The 27,304-nt window shown below is 50.5% G+C and overlaps 1 protein-coding gene across 15 annotated transcripts in view; it reads left to right on the top strand.

Moving 5' to 3' along the window:
* Positions 1–20,437, top strand: part of ZBTB40 (zinc finger and BTB domain containing 40) — a 37,083-nt gene extending 16,646 nt beyond the window's left edge. For 3 of the 15 annotated variants that reach the window (XM_054849880.1, XM_054849885.1, XM_054849878.1), the window contains exons 6-17: positions 2,018–2,154; positions 2,615–2,804; positions 3,638–3,771; positions 4,743–4,911; positions 10,769–11,176; positions 11,714–11,920; positions 12,687–12,914; positions 13,350–13,567; positions 14,165–14,327; positions 14,657–14,743; positions 15,696–15,916; positions 16,640–17,096. In XM_054849880.1, the coding sequence (XP_054705855.1) occupies positions 2,018–2,154; positions 2,615–2,804; positions 3,638–3,771; positions 4,743–4,911; positions 10,769–11,176; positions 11,714–11,920; positions 12,687–12,914; positions 13,350–13,567; positions 14,165–14,327; positions 14,657–14,743; positions 15,696–15,916; positions 16,640–16,831 (2,354 nt within the window). In that variant the 3' untranslated portion in view covers positions 16,832–17,096. Of the gene's footprint in view, positions 1–2,017; positions 2,155–2,614; positions 2,805–3,637; positions 3,772–4,742; positions 4,912–10,768; positions 11,177–11,713; positions 11,921–12,686; positions 12,915–13,349; positions 13,568–14,164; positions 14,328–14,656; positions 14,781–15,695; positions 15,917–16,639; positions 17,097–17,985; positions 19,713–20,362 lie in introns of those variants that run through there. The other 12 variants (XR_008580116.1, XR_008580115.1, XM_054849886.1 and 9 more) reach the window with 12 other exon arrangements.
* Positions 20,438–27,304: the final 6,867 nt, after the last annotated feature.

Raw genomic sequence — 27,304 nt, 5'->3', positions numbered from 1 at the left:
GGTTTGGGTGGCTTTAGGCACACCCTGAGCCATTCAGATAGAGAGGCAAATTCACCAGCTCTGAAGTCACTTAAAAATTAAAAACTAAATTAACATGCAGTGAAATGTAAATGAGTGTTTAATAGAAAGCAAAACTGTGCTCATAATGCTGATAATTTCCTCTGTAGCAAACATTCCCGACAGGCAGTTTGCTTTGTCATTTGTTAAGCACGATTGCTTTCTTGAAACACCAGACTCCCAACATGGTTAATTATCTAGTGGTAATACCCATTCCAAGGAGGAGCATTCCTTAATTACATAGAGCCGAATCTCTTCAAATTGCAGCTTGAACAAACAGAAGCACAAATATTTCTTATCGTGGAAATGAAGAGGGAGGGAATGATTTAAGCCACTGATGGCAGCTTTTGATGCCTGTGCTGTCCCGCTAAGAGAAAGGAGGACATCTGGTACAGTGGGGCAGGGCACACTCTCATTATGGAGCTTACCTTGGTACGGCAGCAGAGCTGAGAGTGCGTTCATATCAACTCAAATTTGTGTAATAAAATCAGAAACATTCCGATGGGAGAAGGGGGAAAATATTTTATTTGTAAACCATCCCCTGATCCATGCAGGGCACGTCCAAGTCCTAAACCTTACAGACCTCAAGTGCTTAATGAGGTTCCCTTCACTTTGCTAGGGAGTAGACTCATGTCTCCAAGAAGTCTTTGTCCAGGGAGTTTTTCATATTAGCTCAAAATCTTCCATTGATTATTCCCACAGCCTGCCATTGCCTCCTTCACCATCCTGGAGAGCTTTCTCTTCTTACCTGGCACTGTATGTCTTCTGCATCCCAGAGACTATTTTCTTTTCACCGAGCTGTGTGTATTTAGCTGCTTTTCTCCCAAGTAGTGCTGTGTGAATAATAGGTTGTTCTGTTTGGTACTGAACCAACATGATTAAAAGACCTAAGCACACAAAGAAAAAACACTCACAGATGTCTCGGATGAACCACAGTTTTTTGTTTTGGTTTCTCCTACAAAAGTATGACTATGCATGTTCTCCAATTTAGTGACTCCAACAGTGAAAAAAATCCTTTTCAGATTCATCTGTTTGGCAATTTCCAGTTTTATTTATCAACTGATCTGGCAACAAGTACAATCATATATTACTTTTCATACACAGTATATTTTGCCCAAGCGTCTTCATTATCCTGAATAAACACTGTTCCTCTTTCTTGAATTAGTCTATTGTCTCCTGATGCTGGGGTGTCTTAAAGGGTTGTGCTGTTACTCTAGAGTAATTGTTTCTCAGATTCATCAGGGCAAACCTCAGCAGACCCAGCATGGAATTAGATATGGGAGGAGGAAGGAATGAGGTTAAAGTTGCATTTTTTTGGAGTAAGGGAGAGAAGAGGGTGTTCCTGCCGCCTTGCAGTCACACGTCTGGTTTGTGTTCGTTTAACATTTTGACCGAGGACAACCCAGCCCGTTAAGTTCTGGATTACCTTGGACCTTCTGGGTGTATGTAAAATATTAGTATGTTTGATAGTCACACACCGCTGAGATGGAGCATGTGGCAGAGCTCCTCCTTGGTGGGGTGGATCAGACTCTCACTTACAGGCTCTCTTTCAAGAGTCAGTGATGGGGTCTCCTTGATTCCAGGGCATCAGAAGAGGCTGATGAACATCTCGAGGTGTTGCCTTCACAGAGGAGGCCACATATTTACCTGCTGAACATGGCTGAAAACAGACTTTCTTCTTCTAGGCTCAGACCAGGACTGAGACTCGGAAGGCATTTGGGTGCCAGAGATCTATTTTTGTAGGCATGTATGGGCAGAGGATATTCTGTGTTGTCTTTGATTTGGAGAAGTTTTGATTTGTTGTGTTCATCCTCTGCTTGAAGGTGAATCCGGGTGTGCTGAGCGTTAGTCACTCAGGCAGAACTGGCTACCTTGGCTTTTTCGGTCTCCTGTAGCTTTGAAGCACTTTGGGAAGATGCTGCAAGCTGAGCTGTTCTTATTTTCATTCACTTGCATTCAGCCAAATGGAGCCCAGAGGATTACGGAGCCAAACTGCTGAGGCGATACCGAGAAAACTTAGTGGAGCTCCTCACAGATGCCCAGGTGCTGCTGCAGGGCATCTCTGTTGCACAGAGCCTGGCTCCTGCTGAGAGAGAGGTAAGCAGGCTGCTGCATGTGTGCAAGCAGATACTGAGCTTTAATCCCCATCTGGGATCCCTATCAAGTCCTGAAGACTCGATTTTACTACCTGTCATGGCACAGTCCTCCAGCAGGACTCAGTTTAATCATTCCTTAGTATCCCATAGTGAGAGTGAAGCAGGTAACATATCTGAAGCTGAGTGAAGCAGGTAACATATATGAAAGTGAAGGCTGGTGAGTAAGAGTGGCTGATGTGGGCACTGAGGAGAGATGCTCAGCTTTGGAGCGAGTTGAAATGGCCAGTGTGTTCAGGTGAAGAGCTTGCCTTCCAAGTGGTCACCACTTGAGCTGCGCTGGTCTTCAGCAGGGTGGGAGTGAGGGAAGGCTGGGTCTGGGCTAAGCCACGGTCATGTCTAAGCGTGCTGCAGGGCATATGGATGGGGTCTCTTGTTAGTGCCTCACTGTGGGTCTTTCCAAGGCGATGGAGCAGGTTGTGAAGCATGAGGCTGGCGGTTTTGCCTCCCTTGTGTCGGCAGTGCTGGAGGAGAAGTCTTTGTCGGCCTCTGCCGTTTGGCAACTGCTGCTGGCTGTGCGGGAACCTGCACCGCTGAACCTGCTTATGGAGGAGATCCGGAAACAGCCCGGCGCAGAGTTTTTCTTCCAAGCAGGTAATGGCCTTGGTGTGCCCCCACGCTCTTCCTGAGCTTCTCTTGCTGCTGGCAGGAGCTGCTTTCTCACTCCTCGCCCTCTCCCTGGCCGGGAACCTCTTTTCTTCCAATGGGTTTCAACACCCGTGTCCTGAAACGGTTGATTGGTTGGAAAAGCACTTTGGTCTACAAACGCAGCTGCTTTGCTTGTGGCTCTGTGCCTTCAGGTTTTGTAATGAGCAAACCTTTTGAGAGCTGGCCACCATCCGGAGCCTGGCTGTGTGTGCTGGCCCTGCGGGCACAAAGCTGGGGTTCACCTGCTTGCAGTCAGGCACCTGTGGTGTAGCTGCCTCTGCCCGAACTCCTCTCCTCCATCCCCTCTGTGCTCAGCCTGGAGAAACCAGCACTTCTGCTGCACGGTGCATCCAGCTGCTTTTTACGTGGCTGTCCTTGGGTGAGGCAGAGTGTGCCTAGAAATGCCTGTTTCTCTGCAAAAGTCAGAATGGGATGTGTGTAACTGGGGGAGAAGAAATCCTGAGTCTTCAGAGAACCATGCCTGCCTTTTGAGGTTGTCACTGTCTCTTTCGGCAATGTGCTTTGGAAAATCTAATCCTCTCACCTGAAGTTGGACAAACAGTGAGAAGTGAGGTCTGCTAGGGTTTTATGCTGGATGTGAGTGCTGCAATTAGTATAACCAAAACTTGCCTGTAGTTGTTTGCTGTTTCCTGTGCCTTAAGGCTGGTAACAGCTCAGCTTGGAGAGAGGGCTGGACAAAGCTAAGCACAGCTAAGGCCTTCAGGTTCTCCTTGGGTTTTGTGTGTTTAAATACCTTCACTTTTTCTTTTCCTCTTCAGTGGCCACCAGCGAGAGCACAGCCATTGAGATCATCTTGCGGCACAGCAAGCTGATCTCGGAGGCCATCCAGCAGAGAGCCAACCTGGAGGGCTTGGCTCCGGGGGAGGCAGGACTCACAGAAGCAGTAAAAGAGGTATGAGGGGATGGTCTCGGAGCTGGCATGATTCGGGGCTCAAAGGATTGGACAGGCCCTAGCGTGCACTGAAATCAAGGGACATTACTTAGGTTGGGGAAGCCATCCAAAGTTGGAGGTGCCCGTCTGCTGAAGTGAGAGTGTGTTTGGTGTTTCATTTAAATTCTGCAGGAGTTCTTAGGTAAAGGAAATGGCTAGTGAGATTCTTAGTTGGTGAAAATGTGGGTATTCAAACACAGCAAAACTTTTTAAGCTCTGCAAGGGTGCTTCTGTCCCAGAGAAAGTAGAGCTGCCAGGGAGTGGGTTTCCATTTCAGTTGGCTGTTCCAGGACATATGAGAAGAAACACTCTTAGAAAATGCAATGAGGATGCCCTGATTGTGTAGCGCCCCAGAGAGTGCCTCACCTGTTTTCTCCTTGACAAGGAAAACGGTCTGTGTGCTTTAGTAGCGAGCTGGCCTTTTCCACCAAGCAGTCTGCAGTTGCTCATTCCTGCTCTGGTTAGCTGCTGTTGGAGATCTGGAAGGGTGAGGTGCGTATGGGCATGCACAGATCCTCACTTTGGTTCTTACAGTGGCTGGCTGAAGCACATTTGGATTTGGAAGGGAGAGAAAAGCCCAGAGAGAGCTGTGTATAAAGCACAGGTTTATGAGTTAGGTAATGCTGTAAGGCATTGAGGAACCTCTCATTCCATGGAAAAGTGGTTTTAAGTGAGCGAATACAAAACCAGAAAGTCTAAGAATTTAGTTTGTTGTAACTTTTTTTTAATCCTGAAATTCTCTCAGCTCATGCACAGCCATCAGTGGAGGGGCAAAGACCTGCATGGAAAGGGATTTCTTTTCTGGTTTCTCAAAGCAGGCTCCCAGCAGTAGAGATGAAATAAAATGGATGTGCCCTCACTCTTAGACCATCCTGACCTTTCACAGCCCAAAATCTCTGTCATGTGATGTTTTCTTCTTCTTACTTCTCCAGCTACTGAGTATTTCTGCTCAGAAGGATAGTTCAGAGGCCTCCCTGAAAGCAGCTCTGAGCACAGCCCAGGAGAAGTCTGTCCCGGCCATCAAGATCTGTCAGCTGCTGTGCAATGTCCATGAGACCTTCCCAGACCTGCAGCCAGTGATGCAGGAGCTGGGGCATGTGGGTAAGAAAAGCACAGGCTTTCATCCTTCCATGATCTTTTACACACGGTTATGGGAGTCTTGGGCAGTTTGGTAGTGGACCTCAGTGTCCTGCTGGCCTCAGGTCATTTCACAGAACTCTCCCCTGGCCAAATGTTGGGGTTGTACGTGCAGGAGGGTTCACAGGGGTGACCTCTGGATCCAAGCACTGGACTGTGTGTTTCTCCTGCTGGTGAAATGCACCATATTAAAGTTTTGTACATTACAAGGGTTGTGGAGACCATAACTGACCCCATACTAGTATTCCTTAACTGCGTTTGCATTTCTCCACTCCAGCCCTTGCACCAGAGGCATTTAATCAACTTAGTTATGTAATTGGTATCTATATTGGGTTATTTTTCAGAATTTTTATCCTTAACTGGTGGGGTTTCTTTGGTTCTTCACGTACTATTGGATCTGCATGAATTTGGACTTCTATTACAATCCCTTGACTTTATCTGTTCATGTGTGGATACTCCATAGGCCGATTGCAAAAAGGTCACATTGGAGCACACTTGTCTTGTGCAAAGATGAGCATGATGGTGCATTTTGTAGTCCCAGACTAGTTTCTGAGTTTGTTTTCTCATTGTGCTTTAATGTGGTCTTGCTATGTATACACTTTACAGAGGAAATGATCCCCTGGGAGGGTCCCACAGCAATAGGGGAAAGTTGCATACAGTACTAGTTCGGCAAAGGTATGAACGAAACATACGCAGATAGCAATTTGGTGAACCCCAGAAACAAACACACAGCAATAACCATGTGTGAGACCCAGCCCTGAGCTGTGGGATGCTTTCCAGCTGAGCCAAATTGTGTGTCTGCATCCATCATTTGAAGGAAGAATGCTTAACAGAATTTGGTGCTTTAATGAAAAAGATAAGAGGGCCAGGAAGCTCACTGCAGGTTTGCATTCTCATGAAAAGGATGCAAATGTGACTTGCTTATTCTGTTTGCTCACATACATTTTTATGGCATCGTGTTTCCCAGCGCATCCAGATTCTTTGGGCTGCAGAGTCCACTAGGATGTACACAGTGTGATTTTTATCCAAGCACAGGCACTGGTTCAGCTCAATCCATCCCCAATTACTCATGGTGCCAGAGCTGCTTAGCTTATGGTGCAGTGTGGAAATACTAGCAGGTTGCTAGGTAGTTAGAGTAAGCAGTTTGTTATTAATAGCTTGTCTTTTTTTTAGGGGTAGAAGGTTTGTCTGAAAATTTGGGCCAGGACCATGAGTGGTCTTTATGAATGAACACAAGCTTTGACACTCGCCATTGTTTTGTGTTTGACAGTGAGAGGCAAAGCCAATGTTCCCCACGTGCTGGGAGGGGGCAGAGAGCAAGCTGCTGTCCGTGAACTTGCCCGCGTTCTTGAGCAATGAGGAAATGTTGTTGGGGTGGTAGATGAGACTGGGTGACTCAGAGCAGTGTACGTGTAGACGAAACCAAGGACCTGGCTTACTGCTCAAGCCATAGGGCTCAGAGGGTGATAGCGCATGCTTTGCTCCCCTTTCTTGACTCAGTGGCCTTAGTGGTCTCCTTGAGAGATGTCCTACACTGTAGATCCACTATTCATGCCCAGTTCAGATCTAGGTCCTCTCTTCTAACTCCACCAAGAGCTGCTACCGATCCAGTTGTTTTTTTCACCTGGTCATGGCTCTGATAAGGACATCCAGAGAAAAGGCGATTCCTTTTTATCTTCCATTCTTTCTCTGTCTCCTGCTGCTGCAGGCACTTGCCCCACTCCCCTTGACCCTGTCTGAATGTGGGATGTGCCAGTGCTGATGAGGTAAGCCAACAGAAATTACACATGCCTGTTAGTGTGCAGCCCATCTTAGCTCCTGAACACCTTGCAGTGCTTACCAGTGAGGGACTTGGGGAGTCAGCTAGATTGCTCTGGCAGATGCCTGCTTCTCTGGCACCGATATCAAAGAGAGCAGACTGCTGTTACTAAGTGTCTTTGCAGGGCTTCAAGCCAAGGTTGAGACAAAATCAAGCAAGAAGCAACATCAAAAACAAGAGCCCTGGAAAAATGGTATTTACTTGGCAAAAACATATATTCTGTATGAAGTGTCTAGAGGAGGATTGCCAGTTACCAGCCCCTTTTTGGCATTGTACAGATCTTCACACTGAACTTCCATATCTTAATTTCTAGGCCAGTCCTCTCAGCTCCGATATCCCTGCTTACCAGCCCTAAATGGTGCAGGTGGCTTTATGGATCAATACCCATGTGGCTCTTGGCATGAGATATGAATGATAACTGTGGGCCTCATGTTTGAGGGATGTGAGTTTCCATTTGAAACAGAGGAGATCTTACATTTCTGAAGAACATATGTGCCTCATGGAGATGCGTACAGTTTGCATTTCCACTTGAAAGCAACAGTTTTTACATCTCTACCGTGAAAAAAAAAAAAATCTGATACTTCATTTAGGTGAGCTGAAGGACTTGGCATCCCTGTAGAGGAAACTGTCTGTGTCTATCCCAAGCCACACTCAGCAACAGGAAATCTGTTGGCTTCTCCTTGGGTCCCTTCTGTGGTCAGAGCACTTTCCCTTGTGGCTGGTGCTTGCAAGGATGAGGTTTGGCTCTTCCAGCCAACTCCATAACCTCCTCTCTAGCCAGCTGCTTTCCAGGTCTCCGTACAGTCACTTCTTGGGAGATCATGTTTGTCAAGATATGCCTCACTTTCAGATCTCAGAAATGTGTCAAGAACTCCAGCAAAAAGGCTTTTCCTCTGTGTAGTCTTATGTTTAAAAAGACAGTTAGCATCTGACTTAGGCCTGAGTCACCCCCTGGAATTGTTAAACTGTAGGGTCTGCAAGCAAAATGCTATTCTCCTCTCTAAAGATTCTGCGTTAGAAGCCACCATGCATGTCAGCAATCATTGGAATGACCTTCAAGATGCAAAGGGATAGGTGGAATGTTCTTCCAGCTTAAGCTGAGGAAGTGGAAGATGGGATGGTCACACACCAAGAGATCTTCTGCTTCTGGAGTCTAATATCTGTCATGAATTGCAGGGAGGATAGAGCAACCACCAGGATTAATGACTTAGCAGACCACTTACAAAAGAGAAAGAGAACTTGGTATGAAATACGCCATAATAAACAGCAGGGTTTTTCTTCCAGTGCTGAATGTCTTTGCCACCAGAGAATGGAAAGTGACACAAAGTCCAGAGTTCTGGAGGACCCCACAGTGGGGAATTCATGTCTGGGACCTTTCTGGGGTATGTTTACCCTTGGGATCTGCTCCCAGGAGGCTCAGCCAAGGGCATGGCCAAGGCATGCCAAGTTCCTGTCTCTCAAACTTGATGTGCAATCACTTCTTCAGTCTGGTCTTATTTCTCATGAGAGCACTCAGGTTGACCTCCAAGCTTCCTGTGTCTCCAAGGATGGAAGCTTGCTGGGTAACCTCTGTTGCTTGATGCTGCTCTAATGAGGTATGAAATGTTGTCCTCACCCATAAGAGGGGTTCTGGGAGACATCCTGGCTGCCAAGTGGAAAGGAATCGCTGCCCCAATGTAGCGGTGCTGCATGTCCCCTCTTCCACTGAGCAACAGCCAGCCTGTGGTACTTGATGCCATTAAAGAAACCTGCTCGTTCAGCAGCCGGACCTTACTGTCACATTAGCTTTGTGTCATGCAGTTTAGCATGTCTCTCATTCTCCTGTCTCATGGTAGCCAGACTTAGAAGGCCTTTTCCACCATCAGGCAAGGTTCCTCCTGCCATCCAGGATGTATGTATTACACTGGCACAAGACTACAGGGTGCAGGTACCTAGCCGTTGATTTCACATGATCTGCTTCAGCTTGCTTTCAAAACTGTTCTCCAGGAAGAGTCCCCCTGAAGAGACAGAGCTGTTCCTGGGACCCCTTTTGTGCATTTGCCCATGAAGGTGGACTAAAGTTAAGAGCTCTCCCTGCCTTTATACCATTACAGTCTTGTGCTGTTGTCTAGGCTAAAGGTTCATAATCCTGAACAACATTTTCACAGGCATAAGAGCAGGAGGACCATGAGCCAGCTCTCAGCCCACTGAAGTATGTGGCAAAACTCCACTTCATCTGACTCAGGTTACCACCCTGCTGCCACGGCACTTCTTCTAGGCATTTCCAGTCCTGGTTTCCTCAGTGCTCATATCTTCATCCACATTCATCCTGCCCAGCAAGAAGACTCTTTTTGATGTTCAACATTTCTGGGAGGTTTAAAGATTCTTCACTTGGGTCAGAAGAACTGATAGTGTTGGTTTTAGGGACGTGGGAAGAGACCTTAGAGGTGAAAGGCGTGTGTTGCTATCTTGACAGAGTAAGGCAAACTGGAAACCAGTCTTAGAGTCTCTTTCTCCCCCCCCACCTGATATATTAAGATTTCCAAATCTATTGGAATGTGTACCCTGGTTTCTAGTTGGTTGGAAATCCAGGGAAGTATCACTGTGCAGGGAGGACACTTTGCTGAGCTCTTCCCATAGTGAGGAAGTCAGAAAAGAAGTTTTGCAAGCACAGGCTGAATTTCCAGAGCATTGGCAAAAGAAATCTGCAGTGGTTTCCATGGCCACACAGTTGCACAGTTCTCATTATAGCAAAGCAGCCAAATATATCTGTTTGTATTTTGATTTCTTCCATGCGTACATTCCCTGTGGGTCTTTTCTGCAGATTGAGATCTGTCATGGTTTAACCCCAGCTGGTGACTGAGCACCAGGCAGCTACTCGCTCACTCCCTCCCACCCAGTGGGACGGGGAGGAGAATGGGAAAAAACTTGTGGGTTGAGATAAAGACAGTTTAACAGGATAGCTAAAGGGTGATGGTGATGATAATAATAATAATAATAATAATACAAGTGATGCACAAATGCAATTGCTCACCACCTGTGGAAAAAAACCCCCGTGATGCCCAGTCTGTTTCCAAGCAGCAATACCACCTCCCGGCTCGCTTCCCCAGTTCTATACGGAGCATGGTGCTATATGGTAGGGAATACCCTTTGGCCAGCCTGGGTCAGCTGTCCTGCCTGTGGTCTCCCAGCTTGTGCACCTGGCAGGGCCAGAGAAGCTGAAAAGTCCTTGACTTAGTGTAGACACTACAACTGCCCAGCAACAACTAAAATATCAGTGTGTCATCAACATTATTCTCGTACTAAATCCAAAACACAGCACTATACCGGCTACTAGAAAGAAAATTTACTTTATCCCAGCCGAAACCAGGACAAGATCCTCAGTGAATTTTCCAGCTTGTGCTTTTTGAGATGATGGTGTTACAGGGACTCAGAAAAGCATTAGACTTTGTAAGAAGTGAATGTAATGAACAATTTAAGATACCTCAGGGCCCTAACCAGAAGACTCAAAAGGGTTGTAGCAAGATTATCTGTTCCCTTTCAGAGAGTTTGCATTTGGGAAGTGTTCCTGAGATTGCTTGTAATTAATGGCTGGATATCCACTCTCAATGGCAGACTTAGACAGTATCGTACCTGAGGCTCAGATCTTCAAAACAGTTAGGCACGCCCGTAACTTCATGTGTCTGAGCAGGATGCAGATGCTTGGAAGCAACAGTTGTTCCTGTTTGTGGAGCAAGCTCTTTGAAAATCTGGCCCTGGCTCTTGCCATCTCATCCAGCCCCTGGTACGTGTGGGTGGAGAAATTCAAGGACCACTCTTTCATGTGTCGTACTGTGCATGGCCACGGCTGCTTTTCAGCAGAGCCATGTGCCACCATTGTGATGGCACAGCATGTCCAATGTGTGTCTGTTATTGCTGAGCAGGGACAACTGTCTGTGTAGGAGCATTCAGGAGATGGGAGACTTAGGGGCTGGTGCCCAGTTCTACTGGTCGCCACCAAAACAGGAATTGTTATTTCTGTAGGTCTCTTGACTGAGGGAAGCGGGGAGAAACCTGGGATCAGGAAGTGGAAGGTGAACAGTGAATCCCAAGTTGAAGCTCTGGACAAAGATGAGGACAAGGCGGGAGGTGCTGGTGCCAAGGAACCAAAGGAACCCCAAGAGAAAGCTTCTTCTAAGAAGAGTTTTGTCTGCAAAGCCTGTGATAAGACCTTCCACTTCTACTGCCGCCTGAAGGTGCACATGAAACGTTGTCGGGTGGCCAGAGGAAAGCAGATCCAGTGTAAGGAGTGCAGTGAGGTCAAATCGACGAAGAAGGAGCTGGAGAAGCATCAGCTGGAGGTCCACGGGATGGTGGGAACAGCCAAGAAGAAGAAGAAGCGGCTCCCTGTGGCTTGTGACATCTGTGGCAGAGAGTTTGCTCATGCCTCAGGTAGGGCTGATGGAAGCAGGGTGGGAGCAGGGGTGTTTGGACAGAAATCTGGACAATATAAGAAAGTGATAGTCTGAAATCTCCTCTTCCTCTCTGCAGCTTTGTGAGCACTGTGTGTGAGAAACGCAGCTCAGCTCATTTCCCCTGCCCCACTGAGCACAACCACTTTCTGATTAGTTCTTCCCTAATTGGTTTTCCACATGGCTCATCAAGGAAAAGCGGGGCTACGGGCAAATTTGAAAGCCTCCAAAAATAATCAAGCTGTTCCAGTTCTGCAGCTGGTTTAGCAGGATGAGTAAGAGGAGTTGAGTGTCTTTGCCATCCCCGTGGCGGCTCCCGATATCCTGGTGGACCTTGGCTGGAGGACACTGTATCCCCAGTGTTGCAGGCGGGCTGGAGGACACTGGTGGACCCCTGGTGCTGTGGGTGGGTTGGTGGACCTGCAGGCTGGGTGGAGTGGTGCTTCTGCAGTAGGGTCAGGCAGAGCTGGCACTGGGTCCTGCCAATGCCACCTCAGTGCCCTGCCTGCCTCCCCAGGGATGCAGTACCACAAGCTTACGGAGCACTTTGATGAGAAGCCCTTCTCCTGCGAGGAGTGCGGGGCCAAGTTCGCGGCCAACTCCACGCTGAAGAACCACATGCGGCTGCACACAGGGGATCGGCCCTTCATGTGCAAGCATTGCCTGATGACCTTCATGCAGGCGTCGGCCCTTGCCTACCACACCAAGAAGAAGCATGCTGAGGGTGAGCCTTCCCTGTGGGAGCCCGGCCATGGGCTTCACTTGTTCCATCCACCCCTTTGTGCCCTGTTCCTCCATCAGCCTCGTGGCTGCTTCCCCATCCTTTGCAGGACCCATGAGCAGCAGGCTGCTCCCAGATCTCCTTCACCCGCATGGTTTTGCCTGCAGTTCCTCATTCTACCTTTCCGCCACCTCCTTCTCCAGGTCCTCTGATTATCTACCCAGTTAGCAGTTTGCTCTCCATTAAGGGGATCTTCCTCTTCCTCCACCTTCCTTGTTTTTCCCTGAGTAGCTCCTCTCTGTCCCCTCACATCTAGACTCCTCTGATACGTCCTCCTCCCTCTGGGTAACCTGCTTTCTTCTGTCCCTTCTGCTGGATGAATTTCAGAGAGTTTTTCATGCCAGTGCTTCTTCCGCCCCTGCACTCAGCCCCATGCACTACTGAGGCTTAGGCATGCCTCCGCCAGCTCATGGGCGGAGGATGCATCGCCCTGTTTGTGGTAAGTACACTTGGGTGTACTTCCTACTGTTGCGCGAGTGTGATGCTGTTGGTCAATTAATTTTGAACGTGAGACACAGCAACGTGTAGTACCTCCAGAAGTGCGTAGTACCTCCGCATACTTGAGGTCTGTAGTAATTTAATGCTCCCTGTGCAGGTATGGTTTTTCTCCGGCACCTCTAGGACCTTTTTGACCCTGCGCTGAGATGCTCTGGCTACCCCAGGAAAGCCTGTCCACTTTACAATCTCTTCCCTCTCCCTTTGGAATTAGGCAGAGTCCAGACAGAACTCCTGTCCTGTTACGTACAGGCTCTCACCCTGGCTGTCACTGCAGGGAAAATGTACGCCTGCCAGTACTGTGATGCCGTGTTCGCCCAGTCCATCGAGCTGTCGCGCCATGTCCGGACTCACACAGGGGACAAGCCGTATGTCTGCCGGGAGTGTGGGAAAGGCTTTCGCCAGGCCAACGGGCTCTCCATCCACCTCCGGACCTTCCACAGTGAGTATAGCCAGCTGCCTCCCCGGCTTGGGCAGTCCAGCCTGCAGGACATGGCTTCTGTGGGGTTGTGGCAGACCCATCCGTGCCAGCAGAGGCTCGTGCAGGTTTCCTAGTGCCTGCAGGCTGGCTGGGTGTCTCATGGTGGGGTTTTTCCCTTCCAAGAAAAGCAAGAGTCTATAGTGATTTGATGCTGTGGGTATGGTTATCCTGAAGAAAATGGCAGGGCTGGCTTCCAGCAAACTGCAAGCTGCTGGGAACATACTGTGGGAAGCTGTAGATATCTGTACGCAAAGCCAAAACTCCAGTGCTGTTTTTTGTCTGGGAAATTACAAGCTTTTCTTTGCTTTTTCTTCCCTCTCTCTGTGAATTCTCAATTCTTTTATTTTTTTCCTTGATTTCTTTGCGCCCTGCGTTTTTTGTTGTGTTTCTGGGCAGCAGACATCGAAGATCCCTATGACTGCAAGAAATGTCGGATGAGCTTTGCCACCCTGCAGGAGCACCGCAAGCATGTCCATGAAGCCCACTCCCGGGAGTACCACCCCTGCCCGACCTGCTCCAAAGTCTTCAGTGCCCCGTCGCTCCTGGAGCGCCATATGGTGACCCACGTCGGAGGAAAGCCCTTTAGCTGTGAGATCTGTGACAAAGCTTACCAGGTGAGCTGGTGCGGCAAAGGATTTGGTCTCACGTGTGCTGGAGGTTGCCGTTGCACGCTCCTGCACCAGGATGTCTCTCCTGGCCGTGTGCACTGAGTGCAGCAGTTTGTGGTTGGCAGAAGGAAAAATTGAACAGAGGAGGCAGAATCTGCAGGGAAAAGGCAGATCCATGGAGGGACATGGGCTGTGACTGCAAAGGGCTACATACCTGCCCGTCTGGACCCTCAGGAATCCCTTTCACCTAAGCTTCTAGCTCACAAGAAGCGTAGGAATAAAAACACAATACTCGTGTTGCAAATGGCGTGCCTCAGTGGGAGTGTGTGTGGGAGCACATTCCTACAAGGGAACAAAAATTCACACCAAAAGGAGACCTGCAGAGAGTGAGATGAGGATGAGGAATTCGGCAGTGTTCAGCTCTTCAGGGGCAATGGAGAAACAGAAGTGAGGTGTTAGCTGTTGTCCCGTGGGAGGATGAGCAGGTCTTGTATCTGCTGTGCACCACCCCTGTTCCTGTTGCTTTCCATGCAGTTTCTTGCTGTCACGATGCCCCTGGAACAGCTTTGTGTTGTAACCATGATTTGATCCTTATCATTGCAGCAGTTGTCAGGGTTATGGTATCACAACCGGACCCACCACCCTGATGTCTTTGCAGCTCAGAATCACCGCTCCTCCAAGTTCTCCTCCCTGCAGTGCAGCTCCTGTGACAAAACCTTCTCCAGCACTGCTGCTCACCGAAAGCACGTCAAGGCAGAGCACACAGGTAATGGCCCATTTGTTAGTAAACAAAAACACTTGGCAACTGCTGGGAGAAATGTAGTAATAACTCTGATAGGACAAGGTTGTGCATCTTGTTTACCTGCAAATCACAGCAGATTCTTTGTATCCAGCAGTCTCTTCTGGCAGGTCTCATCTCTGTGTCTTGCAGCTCACTTGCTTTTGGGTCCTCCTTTTCCTGCCATATCTCCAAAGATGCTCCTCATGGCTGTACGCATGTGTGGTGTTGCTGAGATATAAACAGAGCTCTGGTCCAGAAGGTCTTCTGTAGAAGACCTTGGGTGCACACTTTTCTGTTCTTGGTCTTGTTGGCAGATGTGAAGTTCCAGGAGTGCGAGACATGCAAGGAGCTCTTCCCCACGCCGGCTCTTCTGCAGGTCCACGTGAAGTGCAGGCACTCAGGTCTGTTACATTTGCTGTTGTTCTTGTTAACCTTGTGAGCAATGACTGCTCCTCTCCATGAGTGATGTCTAAGTGGGAGAGTGAAGATGGACATGGTAAGAAAGCAGAGTGTGAGGAAACAGAAAATATGGATGAACTGGAAAAGCACTGGTTTTGGTGAGGCTGGGACATGTTTGTTAAGCTTCTGGAGCCAGTGGAGTCAAGGAGGGATCTGGATTTGCTTGTTACAGCAGAGGAGAGCACTAAGTGCAGGTGAGGAGATGTCAGCACAGAGAAATGAGGAACTGAACCCCAAGCACTGGGGCTTGTGGAGGATAGAGCTAGTGGGAGACTGGAGGAAAAGGGGGTTTAGCACCAGATCAGAGAGGGATCTGGCTTGGGGAGACCACATCAAGGGCCCTTTGGCAAGTGTGCAGGCTGAAGGAAGTCTGTGAGGGCAAAGTGAACTGGCGGACCAGACTGCTACGAAAGGTGGGTCCCCAGGGCTGTGCGTGGGATAGCAGGCGAGGAGATGGATCAGCCTCCATCTCCTGGGGCAGCCAATGGCAGCCTGGAGAGTGAGGAAGGAGAAGACATAGACATAGCCGTGAGAGGAGAGAGACCCTGGGGTGGATAATGGGTTTGCAATAGCTGAATCAGGAGGTGCAAGCCAGGCCAACAAGACGTGCTGGATGGTGCAAAGGAACAGGGAGAAGAGATGTTTGTGAGAAGGGACAGCTGCAATCAGATACACCAGCCTGGTTTCTGAACACTGGTGCTGCAGGGAGCTAGAACAGCCAAAAGCTGTTTGACAGACAGCAGTGTAGCTGGGAGAAGGGACACTGGCACACGCTGTGCCCTCAGTCCCTGGTGGTTTTCAGCCCTGTGTGTCCTGGCCATTTGCAGCTCCCTGTGCCCTTGGGCTAGCCCTGGCCATTGGAGCCAAGGCTCAGCGCGGTGCTTCCTCCCCCAGGCTCCCAGCCGTTTCGCTGCTTGTACTGCTCAGCATCCTTCCGCTTCCCAGGGGCCCTGCAGAGCCATGTTGCCACCGAGCACTTCAAGCAGACAGAGAGCACCTTCACCTGTGAGCTCTGTGGGGAGCTCTTCCCCTCCCAGGGTGAGCTGGAGGGGCACTACAGCACTGAGCATCCCAAGGTGGTCTTCTCCCAAGCCACCATGGCCCAGATTGTGCAGGTAAAGACTACTCTGTGCCGTAGCCCCCGTGGCTGTTCATCCATCCTCCCGCTCCAAGCCTCTTATTCTTCCCAAATCCACCCTGCAGCTTCTGTCACCCCTTCTGCTCCCTGATTTGCCCTTCTTAGAGGAGTCCAGGATGCAAGCCCCTCAGCCCACAGTGCTCTGGGATTTCTGTGCTAGTGTGGGGTGGGCTCACTGCGGGGGGAAGCAGCTCAGTTCTGGTTTTCAGGAGCTGAGGAGGAGGGACTGACAGCGTGTGCAGAGGTGCCTGGTTACTCAGAGGCTGTTAAAACCCAGATGAGATTATAGGTGTTTTGTTGGAGGCCCAGTGCTAGGCTTGAACCCAGACTCCTTCTCTTCAGTATCTCAGTCATCACTGGAGAACAGCTCCTTGGATGAGGGAGCCAAGTGTGCAAGATTCCCTGGGCTGGCATTCCTCCAGTGGATAATCACGGAGCGTTTATTGTCTACAACTGCTTGTGGAGCTAAATTATAGCAATTTAGTGGAGAGAAATATTTTAATCACTCCTGTCTTCTCTTTTGCATTGTTGGTGTGTGTGGTTTGGTGTTTCCCATTAGTCTCACGCCTATTGTAATTGCAGACGTCTGGTGTGAAGCTAAATGTTATTACCAAGCTGGGGCCGGGAAAGATGTGGGTAGCAACGTGATTGTGGGGAAAGCAGTGCTATAAGTGCCTGACTCAGGTCATCTTCCACGCAGGTGATTCAGACGTCAGACCAAGGAGCAGCAGAGCACATCATCTCTTTTGATGAGGCCCAACTCGCTGGCTCACAAGTCTTTGTGACGTTGCCCGAATCCCAGATGAGCCAAGCTGGCTCTGAGCTGGTGGCAGTGACCATGGAGGACTTGTTTGATGACAAAGTCACTCTGATTTGTGAAGAAACCAAGTGAGAGTGGCACCTGGTATCCACTAGACTCATTCAGGAGCTGTACCTGCAGGGAAATTCAGGGTTTCTTTGGGAAAACAGCCCTGGATATGCGACACTGCAAAAGAAATGGTGTGCAAGCACAGCATGGCCAAGGACAGGAAAGGTTTGTAGACATTCACAAGAGCCTGGGAAGTCTCCCTGCAGTCAGCAGCTGCTGGCTCGGGTGAGGTGGACCACTTATCCCTCCCGACTCAAGAGAAATAAAGCAGCAGAGGAAAAGACTGGAATTGGGTGTATTCATGTGTGTTCCTCCACTGCTGTGAACAGAGTGGAGAGGAGGAGACTAGTGAAGGACAAAGTTGGGGTGGTATGGGTATGTGAAACCAAAGAAGCAGCCGCCCTGAGAATTTGGGCTGCAGATTTTTATGGCTGAATCAGTGATGTGCTCACAGGTATCTGCTACTCTGCAGGGTGAGTAAGGGTGCTTTGTTTCTTCTGTTGCTCTCCTCTGTACCATTGTGCTGCCTGTTATGCCGGCTAGAAAAGTCCTTCAGCGCAGAGCTCACATTTGGGCCTCTCTGCTCAAGCTGAGACTTCTTGGGAGTTGTGCTAAATGGCTTTGGAGTCGTTCAGGTAATACCTTGTGTAGCACAAGTCTGATCCCATCCGTGTTTTTGCTGCGGCTGTCTGTTACCAAGAAGGGTTGCAGGCAGGTGCGGGCATCTACATCCTCTTTGTGAGCAAACAGCCCTGAGATCTCCCACCCCTCCTCTAATTCACCAAGGACATGCTGGAGCTGCGCATCTGAGCAAGGAGGAGCTGTGCCTGCATGCCAGGGCCCCTCGTTACTGGTGTCAGTGGGTTGGCACTAATGAAGGTGTGCAATAGCTGCTGTGACTTCCCCATGGCACGCAGGACGTTGCTTTGTAAAATGCATTCAGGTACCTACTGTAAAGTTTGCTTCTCTGGTGCCAGCACAATGCAACAGCTTCATTGAGCACACTGGCCCCTTTAAGGCTAAATTTTGTAAAGCTTTTTTATCTGCAGTTTCCTAAAATATAATCTGATAATTAATGGTTTGCTGAATCCATTATGAAGTGCAATTAGATAGATGCAGGGTTCCTGTGGCTCCGAGGGGACCGGTAGCATTTATCTTCCTTTCCCTTATGCCAAAAGGTTGAACTCTGCCACTGCGATATTTACATACTGAGTGGTGATCCCCGCCGCATATCGCAGCCTGAGACCCTGCGGCGAGCAGTGCCCGTTTCATCATGCTGCCCAGAGCCGCGGGAGCGCAGGAGATGAACAGATTGGAGTTTTCCAGCAGTGTCTTGTGCTGGCTGCTGACAGCCACCAGGCAGAGATGGTCGCACAGGAGCATGCCAAGGTGGTTGTGCCAGTGAGATAGTTTGTTGTTCCTGTTACAACTTGGAGAGAAGTGAACAGCAAGGCGTGCCCCCAGGAGAGGGGCTTGGTGGAGCTAATGTTCTGCATGGTATTTTTTTGTGTGTGTGGCAGCAAGCATAGGGCCCTGTTGAAGTGTTGCACATATCCTGAAGGGCTCCCACCTTTCTCTTCCTTGGTTGCATGTGTGGCTTGTCCCCCAGTCTTTGCCGTGATGCTGAAATGGAGGAAGCATGAGGTTAAGTTGCCACTGAATCCAGGAATGACCAGGAGATGGTGCTCAAGGTCTTGAGGATTAGTGCTAATGGCCAGGTGCCTCTGCACCTCTGCTGAAGCTCCTCTTAGACTTCCCAGGCCTTACGCAGCTCCTGGGCTGGCTGGCAGGCGTGAAGAGCCCTTGAGCCACTGCCAAGCTGGAGGACAACTCTAAGCCCTGGACAGGACAACTCCTAGCCCTGGACATTGCTGCATAAGGAAGAGCCTGAAACTGGGCTGTGCCCACCTGTGGAGAGGGTAAAGTCCATCTGCAGAGGACTGGTGAAAAAGCCTGGGACCCCGTTGGCCAGGAGGAGAGCAGAGGGGGAACTGCTGGAGACCATCTCATGCCTGCCTGGACTCAGAAGAGCTTGTGCATGGAGCTCAGGCTGAGCGCAGGGATAATGACAGAACAAGCAAATATGGCTTGATCGTCTTAAAGCAGACATGTTGGGAGGTAAGCAGTGGATTTTGTCCCACAGGCTGCTGGAGATGGAAGCTGCTCCCCCTTTTCTGGCTCCGTGGGGGCTGGGAGCTGTGGAAATCCTGCAGAAGCTGCATGATGCTCTGGAGCAGGGGATGAATTGTCCAGGCGATGCTTTGGAGATATCCTAGCCTTCATTTGGGAGCCCATATCTGCAGGGAGTGTTAGTTGAAGCTGATCTCCCTTTCTTCCTGAAAAACTCTGGAGGAAGAGTAAAGGTTAAGGGAAAGTTGCCTTATTTATAGCCCCCTCATAAGGCAGAGGGAGCTTGGCTAGGGAAGAGCATGCAAGTGATGCACTTTTACTTTGATCCGTTTGGTCCCTGTCAGCTGAGTGTTGTCGCAATTGAAGGGGGATGGTGCAAATCACGCAGCAGGGGCAGTTCAGGCTCACGTCTCCTGTTTAGGGCAATCTCTCCTGCCCTTGTGCCCAGCAAGAGCCTGCATGGACGTATCCTCAGCAGAGTGCTGCCAGCAATGTACACCCAGTGAGAGTTCTGCAGCTGTACAGAGACCATCAAGCATCTCCCGTATCATTATGAGGAGATAATAATTCAAATACCCCCGTTCCGGTTCCTTCTTGATGGATGAAATATGCACATCAGAGCAAATTGCAGCGTTAGCAACACCTATGTCCTACCTGGAAGGAAGATGTGTTTCCCAGGGCACATCCTGGTCTGGTGTGCTCAACACTGAAGATGCTGATCACTAGCGATTTCTTGTTATGCTGCATATTCTTTTTTAGTCTGTAAAAATAAAACATGGAGAATGAAAGATGTAGCTGCACAGTGTCATGTGAAGCAATTGATTGGAAGGAAAAATCCTTATTTCTGAAAACGAGATTTTTGCAGGTCTTCTCCCAGGTGCTGGGTGACCTGTTGGGTTACGCGGGGTCCGTGCCCCTCTTGGCCTCGGTGCCATCGTCTGTAAGGAATCAGAGGAGCTATTGCCAGGTCAGGCTGGAGCATGGGACTGTCCTGCCCTTCGCTGTGTCCTGTTGCAGGTGCAAGATGCTTTTGGAAAAAGGGCAGAGTGCCTGTAACAGAAACCTGGAGACTTAACATCTCATGAAGGACATTAGATCAGTTAATGATTTATATACCTCCCTGCATTAATTGGTGCCATTTAGGGTGCAGGATTAAGCTTGTGACTGTTAGGAAATGTCTGTTTTCTACACAGCTTTCATTCTGACCCGGTGTCTGTCCTGTTCACTGAAGGATCCTGTGGAAAAAGACAGGGTGCTGCTGGTTACGGCAATGGCTGTGAGCAGCCCTCACTTGGCATTTCCCAATGCAAAGCATGATTTTGCAGCCCCAGGGTGTTATTTTGGCACAGTATGTGCAAATTCTGTGTTCTGGGATTTGTTTGTATTTGTGGTTTGTTTTTTTTAAATCCAACCCATCTGTGATAGGTGCAAAGATGCTGCTGCCTTGCCCAGGAGCGAGGGATGGAGGTGGTGGGAGCACGGAGAGAGCTCGGACGTTGCTTGAAGCCTCTCCTGGAGGAGAGGAGGATGAGAGCAGGTACCAGCGGTCTGAAAACCCTCCATGTGAGCCGGGCGAGCCCTGGCAGCCCCCTCGCCCCGGCTGATGCTGATGTCTTGGCAGATTTCGTTATCGGTCTGGCAGGCTGCCAGCACATCCCCAGCAAATTCAAGCACTGGGAAAAGGGAAGCGACGTTTTCAACGGCCTGCAGCTCAGCAAACGCCAAGTGGTGTTTCACAGGGCAGAGACAAGACGCTTCAGTAGCCAGAGGGAATTCCCTCTCCCAAATATCGGTGGTTTGCTGCACACGGTGAGAGCCGAGGCACTTCCCCAGGAGATGGGCTCAGTAACCTTTTGCAATGGGGAGGAGCAGGCCGGCTAATGGAGGGGGCTCGGCTGCCTCTCCAGCGCCAGTTAATGCATCTAATCCCCCAGCACAGTCAGCTGTACGCTGCCTCGTTGCAATAAGTCCTCATGATTCCTAATTTCCTGCCTTAAAACAGTAATTCCTTTTATTGGGTCTCCAGCCAGCCTTTCGCGCATGATGAGAGCGCGAGCAGAAACTCTCACTTTGCCTTCCCTGCACCATCTATGATCACTCAAAGCAGGAAATCTGCCCAGGTTTCTAATCACATTTAAGCAACCCTGATAAAGTGTAGCTCTTAGTCCATTTAATACGAGATGCGGATGCTGTGTAGCGCCTGCTGTTAAGTTCCTATATGTAGCTCTCATCTACAAACGGGAGTGGGGCTGGGAGGAACCCACGGGTCAGATCATGGCACCTGTTTCTGTGACCTGCAAGGAAACAAAGTCCTTGCCGGCAAAGCGTGCGGGAAAAACAGAGGCTGGAGGAGCAATAAGGAGCAGTGGGGATCCAAATTGCCTGGCACGCGGGCGCAGTCGAGCTGTGTGCATCTGAGCATCACTAAATGTCAGGCTATCTGGGAAGAGGAGGGGAATGTGGTCAGGATGTGTGAAAGCATCCTGAGGTCTGCTGGTCATAACCGGAGGCGTGCGGAGCCGTGAGCGATGTTTGGGGGCTTTAGTAGCTGCTTTTGGCAGAAGTTGGGAGGTGTTTACTGCTGCCCCCTGCTCTGAGCATCGCTGCGACTAGATGTCATTCCCATACAGCTGCTCACCCACAGCAGCGTGTGACAAGTAAATGACAAACTGGAGGCTGTGCAGGCAACAACTACCAGCACAAGTCAAGGGCTGGAAAATCTGCCTTATTGCAGGAGCTCTAATTGCTTGGCATGGCTAAGGAGTGACCTGTGGCAGCCTTCACCCACTGTGCCAGGGGGGCTGCATCCACTCCCGTCGCTGTACTCTAGCAAAAGCGAAGTGCTAAAGGCCATCATCGCTAGTAAGAGTCCATCTGTACAGAGCACAAATGCTTGGATTTGCCTTATTTCCCTTCCCCTCTTGGACACCCTTGAGATGCCCAGCATTGAGGGCAGTCCAGACAGTGACCTTTCCACTTCTAACGGGAGCAGCTGATTCCTGTCTTGTTCCCAGGGAGCTCAGGATCAAGTCTGCTGGCCGGTATTTCTTTCATCCCCTGGATCAGTGGTACTTGGAGCCCTGCAGCATATGGGAAGCCTGGTCTGGGCAGGCTGTCTGCTTGCGCCCTTCTCTGTGCTTCGTAGACCTTCTCCCACTGGCCCCAGAGCCTCTCGCAGATGGGGAGGGCTGGCTGGGATGGGGCTGTTGTACACGTCCTTGCTTGGTGCACAAAGTAGCTGCCAACAAATGGGTCTGTCCAGATAAATTAGATCTAGCTTGGTGCCATCCAAAATTGTCTCAGCACACAGGCCTTCCGGCCACTGGAGGCTTCCTGGCCAGAGATGGAGTTTGCTTTCCTCCTCTTGGCTGTAATAAGGTGAGCAGAGCCCTGCCTCAGGTTTCAGATTGCCTGTGGAGATAATCCGTGTCCCTCCAGCTGTGCTGAACCTGCTAACGGGCTTGATGATGGCTTTCCCTGACATGCAAATCTGGCTTTCTCTGCCCAAGGAGGCCAAGGCCATATGCCACCCACTCCATGGCATTGGCGTTTTTGGCCAGCACTTTGGTACGGAAGGGTTGAGCTCCAGTCCTTGCCAGCCACCCTCATCCCTCTGCTCTGCTGTGCTTCACCTGGACTAGGTCTCCCTGCAGGTTCACCCCAGACCTGCCACCCGCCTTTGACATCACCCAGAGCATCTTCCCCAAAGCTCATCCCACAGAAATGGTGCATCTCAACACAGCTTGCCACGAGCTGAGCCCCATGCAGGGACGTAGAGAATACATGTGGATGCACATCTGGAAAGTCTCCAGCTGCTGGTAAATAGCTCCTGTTCTGGCCTTCTGCAGGAGTTGCAGGGAGGGCTCTGTGCTGGGTGGAAGATGGGTGGGATGGCTGGAAGGACCCCTTGGCAATTACAAACATGGGTGGTTCCCTTTATCCAACTTGTGTTGCTTTCACTTGTTCCAGCCCAGAGGCTGCAACTGAGGCAGTATTTAGAGCAGGGCCGCCCCGTCAGCTAATACGCAATGCCAGAATAATGTTACATTTCTTTAGCCCATTGCACTTCAAACCTTAAGATGTTTCTTTCGTGTCTGAGCATTTAATAGCTGTTGTTACTGAGCTGCCCAGTGACACACAGGGCTTTTTCCAGTGTGGGTATAGATGATAGTGAATTTGGCGATGCGCAGGAGTAGGTCAGATGATCCCTATGGCGTGTGTGAACTTCCATTTATCAACACTACGTTTCCCTTGCAGCGAAACTGGTCTCTCTTAGCAGTGAATTCCCTTTGCAGCTCCCTACAGCCTCTCTCATCGACTAACCCAGATAATCCTCTGCTATCTGCCACATCTCAGTAGATCTATTAAACACACAAAAGTTCTGGTGTCCTTGTGCATAACCAGGGTAGGCTGCAAGATTTTAAATCCCCCAGTGCAGGATACTGTCAAGTTTTATTGAAAGTCTTTTACTCATCCATTTCTCAGTGGTTGGAGAGGGCTTTGGTTTTTTAGAGGTGAGGCATCGCTAGTTCCGATTATTGTTGATAGAGCTGACCAGGAGTTGATGCAGCTGATGGGACCCTGTGGTAGGTGACGGGATGTGGAATCCCAGGAGCTTTGCACGGTTGGGGCTGGGTCTGCCTTCAGCTCTAGTGGGGGATGAGGACAGGTAGGGCACGCTCCAGGGGCTCACAGTGACTTTCATGCTGAAGAAACCAAACCATCAGCCCTGCTGTGTGCCCAAGCTCTTTGCCTGTGTCCCTCTGGGGTATGCACTCCCAAGCTTTGGCAGGCTCTGTCCGCTCCTCCGCTTAGCCTTACGAGGGCCCGCAGGGCAGGTAGCACAGCGAGAGCATTACTACTGACACTTCTCGTTGCTTGTGTGTCCCCCCCTTCCTGTTTCTCACTACAAAAGGCTCTACCGCTCCTGCATGCCTAATGCAAACATTGCAGAAGGATGATTCAGCACTTGGTGGAGAATTGCAAATGCCTGAGAGATTATTTTGAGTGCCTTGGAGCGGTTCTGGGAAGCTATGGGGTGATCAGGGTCCCTGTGCTCCTCGTGTGTCAGCCACGTCCCCATGCAGCCACATGCCCAAGCTGACGTGGGACACAGCCCCAGGGCAGCCCGGCACGCTGCCGACCTCTGTGTCCCTGCCTCCGCAGCTGCTCGGCTGCTTTCCCCCTGCCAATGCTCTGCAGCCCCGGCAGGGACCCTGACCTCCCCTTTCCCCTCCGCGGAGCTGGGAGCTCACCTTGCCGAAGCGATCAAACGCAATTTCCTTTTTCTGTGTCAGGAGCCCGTTCCTGGGGCTGTGCTCATCATGCCAGGTGCTTGCAGGGAGACGTCTCCTGTGGGGAACCAGGGAACAATCCTTTCCCCTGGGCAAGGGGGGTGTTACTCAGACCTGTAATTTGGGGGGGACTAATTGGTGTTGGTTTAAATGTGAAAGTCTGTCTCCCGTGATGGGAAGCAGAAAGAATCTGAAAGCAGCTGGGATCAATGGCTGCAGGTTGGGGGATGAAGGCAGCCCGTAGCTGGTGATGGGGTGCAGGATCTGCCCGACCCTTGGGGACACCGGCGGGGCCCCGAGGGCTCGATACTGACATCTCTAGCGCTCCCTGATCCCCCAGAGCACCTCTGCTGAGGGGTCCTGAGCCCACCGCACCGGTGCTGTCGTGGGGAGAACCACACTGCTGGTGCTCCGGAGACCCCAGACAAACCTTTGGGGCTGGACCCTGGCAGTTTAACCTGCAGAAGCTGTCTGGCTTGGGGTCCCTGTGATGAGGGCTGGGGGGCAGTCTCCCTCTGTGGGGAGCCATCTCCATCCTCTGGTCTCAGTTGCTTGGGGCAGGTCTCTGCTCATCAGCGGGTTGCTCCATTTTCTTCTGGGCCTTCCCACCGTGCCGTGTCCCTCCCTGCCGTCACTGAGCTCTCCCTGCTCCATGCATGGGGCTGTGTGGGCTGGGCAGACCTTATCCAGGGTTCCCCTCCGGACCCTGTTGAGACTGAGCACCTCCTGCCTTGTCCTGGCATCGCCCACCAGCCCCGTTGGTGCTGGGCGCAGGGAAACAGCCTGGAAACTTCCCCTGGAGGCAACGGGGAGGTGTGGGGGGGGCACAGTCTTCCAGCTGCTGGCCCAAGAGATGGCCCAGAAGGCCGTCTCACGGGCATGCAGGGGTGTCCTGGTGCACCCACCTGCTCCGCTCTGGATGGCTCCAGCAGGGTTTGGGGGGAGCAGGGGGAGTGCTCACACGAGGCTGCATCAGTGCCTGGTCTCGTAGGAGGAGCAGTGGCAGAGCAGAGCGGCTGTTGCTGGGCAGGATGATGGAAGAAGAGGATTATGACAAACAGTATTACCAGGGAGTGCTCCCCCCACCCCAGCTTTTTTTTTTTTTTTTTTTTTTTTTTTTTAAGCTCGGATAATGCAGAACACATCCATGGAGATTTCGTCTCAGTTTTCCCCAGAAAAACCATTCATCTGTGATGAAGCCTGAGACATCTCCAGCACAAAGAATTCTTTTTTTTCTTTTTTTTTTTTTTTAAAGTTGTTAACGCCTGAAAAGAGGGGTTTAGGAGAGAACAACCTTTGGTGTCGGTTATAATCTCACTGCACGAGTCTCTAATATCCCTTGCTCACATGAATACAAACACCCAGCTTCCTCCAGAGCATCCTTCAACAAAATCGATGAGGAAACGGGATTTGCCACACTGGTCCAGCTTGCTCAGGGTCTTCTCTTCAGAAGCAACTGGTCTCATGCTCCAAAGGTGAAAATCCTCTGCCACCCGCACAAACACTTCTGCTGCAGCCTGATGGCAAAAGAAATCCCTTCACAGCACTGTAGCCCCCTCAGTTTTTAAGTAAATGTTTTGGTCATCCCTGTTGGAGAGCCAAACCCTGTTACACTGCTGCAAAGCCTGTGAGGGTTGCCAGGTTGAGATGAATTTAGGGGTTGGTTGGCAGGACTTACTCCAGGCCCCTCATGTCCAGGGGACCAGCTCTGGACATACATGCTCCAGGATGCTCCACCTGTGAAGTCATGGCCTCAAACACCGTGAAGCACAGTCGTATCTGAGGAAAAAGGCACAGCAAGGATTTGAGTGTGGGGAGTTGAACTAGATGATCTCCAGAGCTTCCGTCCAACCTCAACTGCTCTGCAATTCTGTGACTGCATTTTTTTTTTTTTGCAGATCTCTCCAATTTTTCCCCCAAGGATTGAGTCCATAGCTTTGGCTGGGATTCCCTACTGCAGCACAGAGCAGTGTCAAGCAAACCCTAAACTCGAGAGCGCTGCTTCCATTTTCCTGCTAGAGAAAAAAATGGACCAAGCCCAGGAGACCTTTGGTGTGGGCTTCCGTGCAATTCTAGTGCCAAGACAGGATGGAGCAGGACAACTCGAGGTGGACGGTCTGTCTCACCTGGCTCCTGGGGGAAGAATATCTGACTCTCAGGTATGTCACTGATCCAGAAAGACTGGTGCACAGTACTTCGACCTGTTCTTTCCAGAGCCAGGGACGTTTCCTGTGCTTCAGGTGACCATTTGGCAGCTCTGTGCCCACTGCAGTAGCCCTATGTCAGCACTGTTACAACTGGTCCTACCTTTATGAAGAAACGAAGAGGCAGTTTTTTACCTCTTCCCACAGGTCCCACCAGCTGTATCTTACTGTGAATGTGATTTGGACCCAGCTCTGGAGGTATCAAAATGACAGGTGCCCCTGTGCTGGACCACACTGCTCTCTTGTCCCAGTGATGTTAATCTGACTTTGCAGGTTCCACGAGTACCTAGATATCTGGATGGATGGCAGCCCCCTAGTTTTGGGGCCTCAAGGTTGTTGTCACAGTGCAAGACACCACAAGGTAGGTCCTACGAGCAGTGGGACCATGCGCCTGAGCTGTGCATCATGGTGAATACCCTAACTGGGGGCAGGCAGAGATATTGGCACTTCTCTTTGTGTCCAGCCTCCGTGCTGGCCATGGTTGTTTGCCAGCCTGACACTGTCCTGCCAGGGGTTTCCTTTCTTTGAGGAATCTGGTCTTTCTTGGTAATGCTTGACGCCTGTCCCCCTTTCCCCTGGCAGGGCCGATCATCCTCCCCCCAACGCTGTTGCTGCGGCTCCAAGCCACATGCTCCATCTGTGCCGGGGACACAGCGTCTCTTGCTGCCTGCAGGCATGTCCCAGCATTTGCAGAGTTGTTTTAACTTTGCCCTTCTGCCTTCTGTTCACCATCTTCCAGATCTGCCCTTTCTGATTCTCTCCGCCCTGCTGTCTCCAGGGCCCCTCCAGCTCTAGGATGGTATCTGGCCTTGTACGCAGGACATTCCTGCTCTGGGCTAGCTCCAGTCTGTCAGTGGGGCTGGAGAAAA

This window comes from Grus americana, chromosome 21, assembly GCF_028858705.1.
Source record: "Grus americana isolate bGruAme1 chromosome 21, bGruAme1.mat, whole genome shotgun sequence".
Classification (NCBI taxonomy): Eukaryota; Metazoa; Chordata; class Aves; order Gruiformes; family Gruidae; genus Grus; species Grus americana.
Note: the sequence above shows the minus strand (reverse complement) of the source record. Positions and strands in the feature narration are given on the sequence as shown.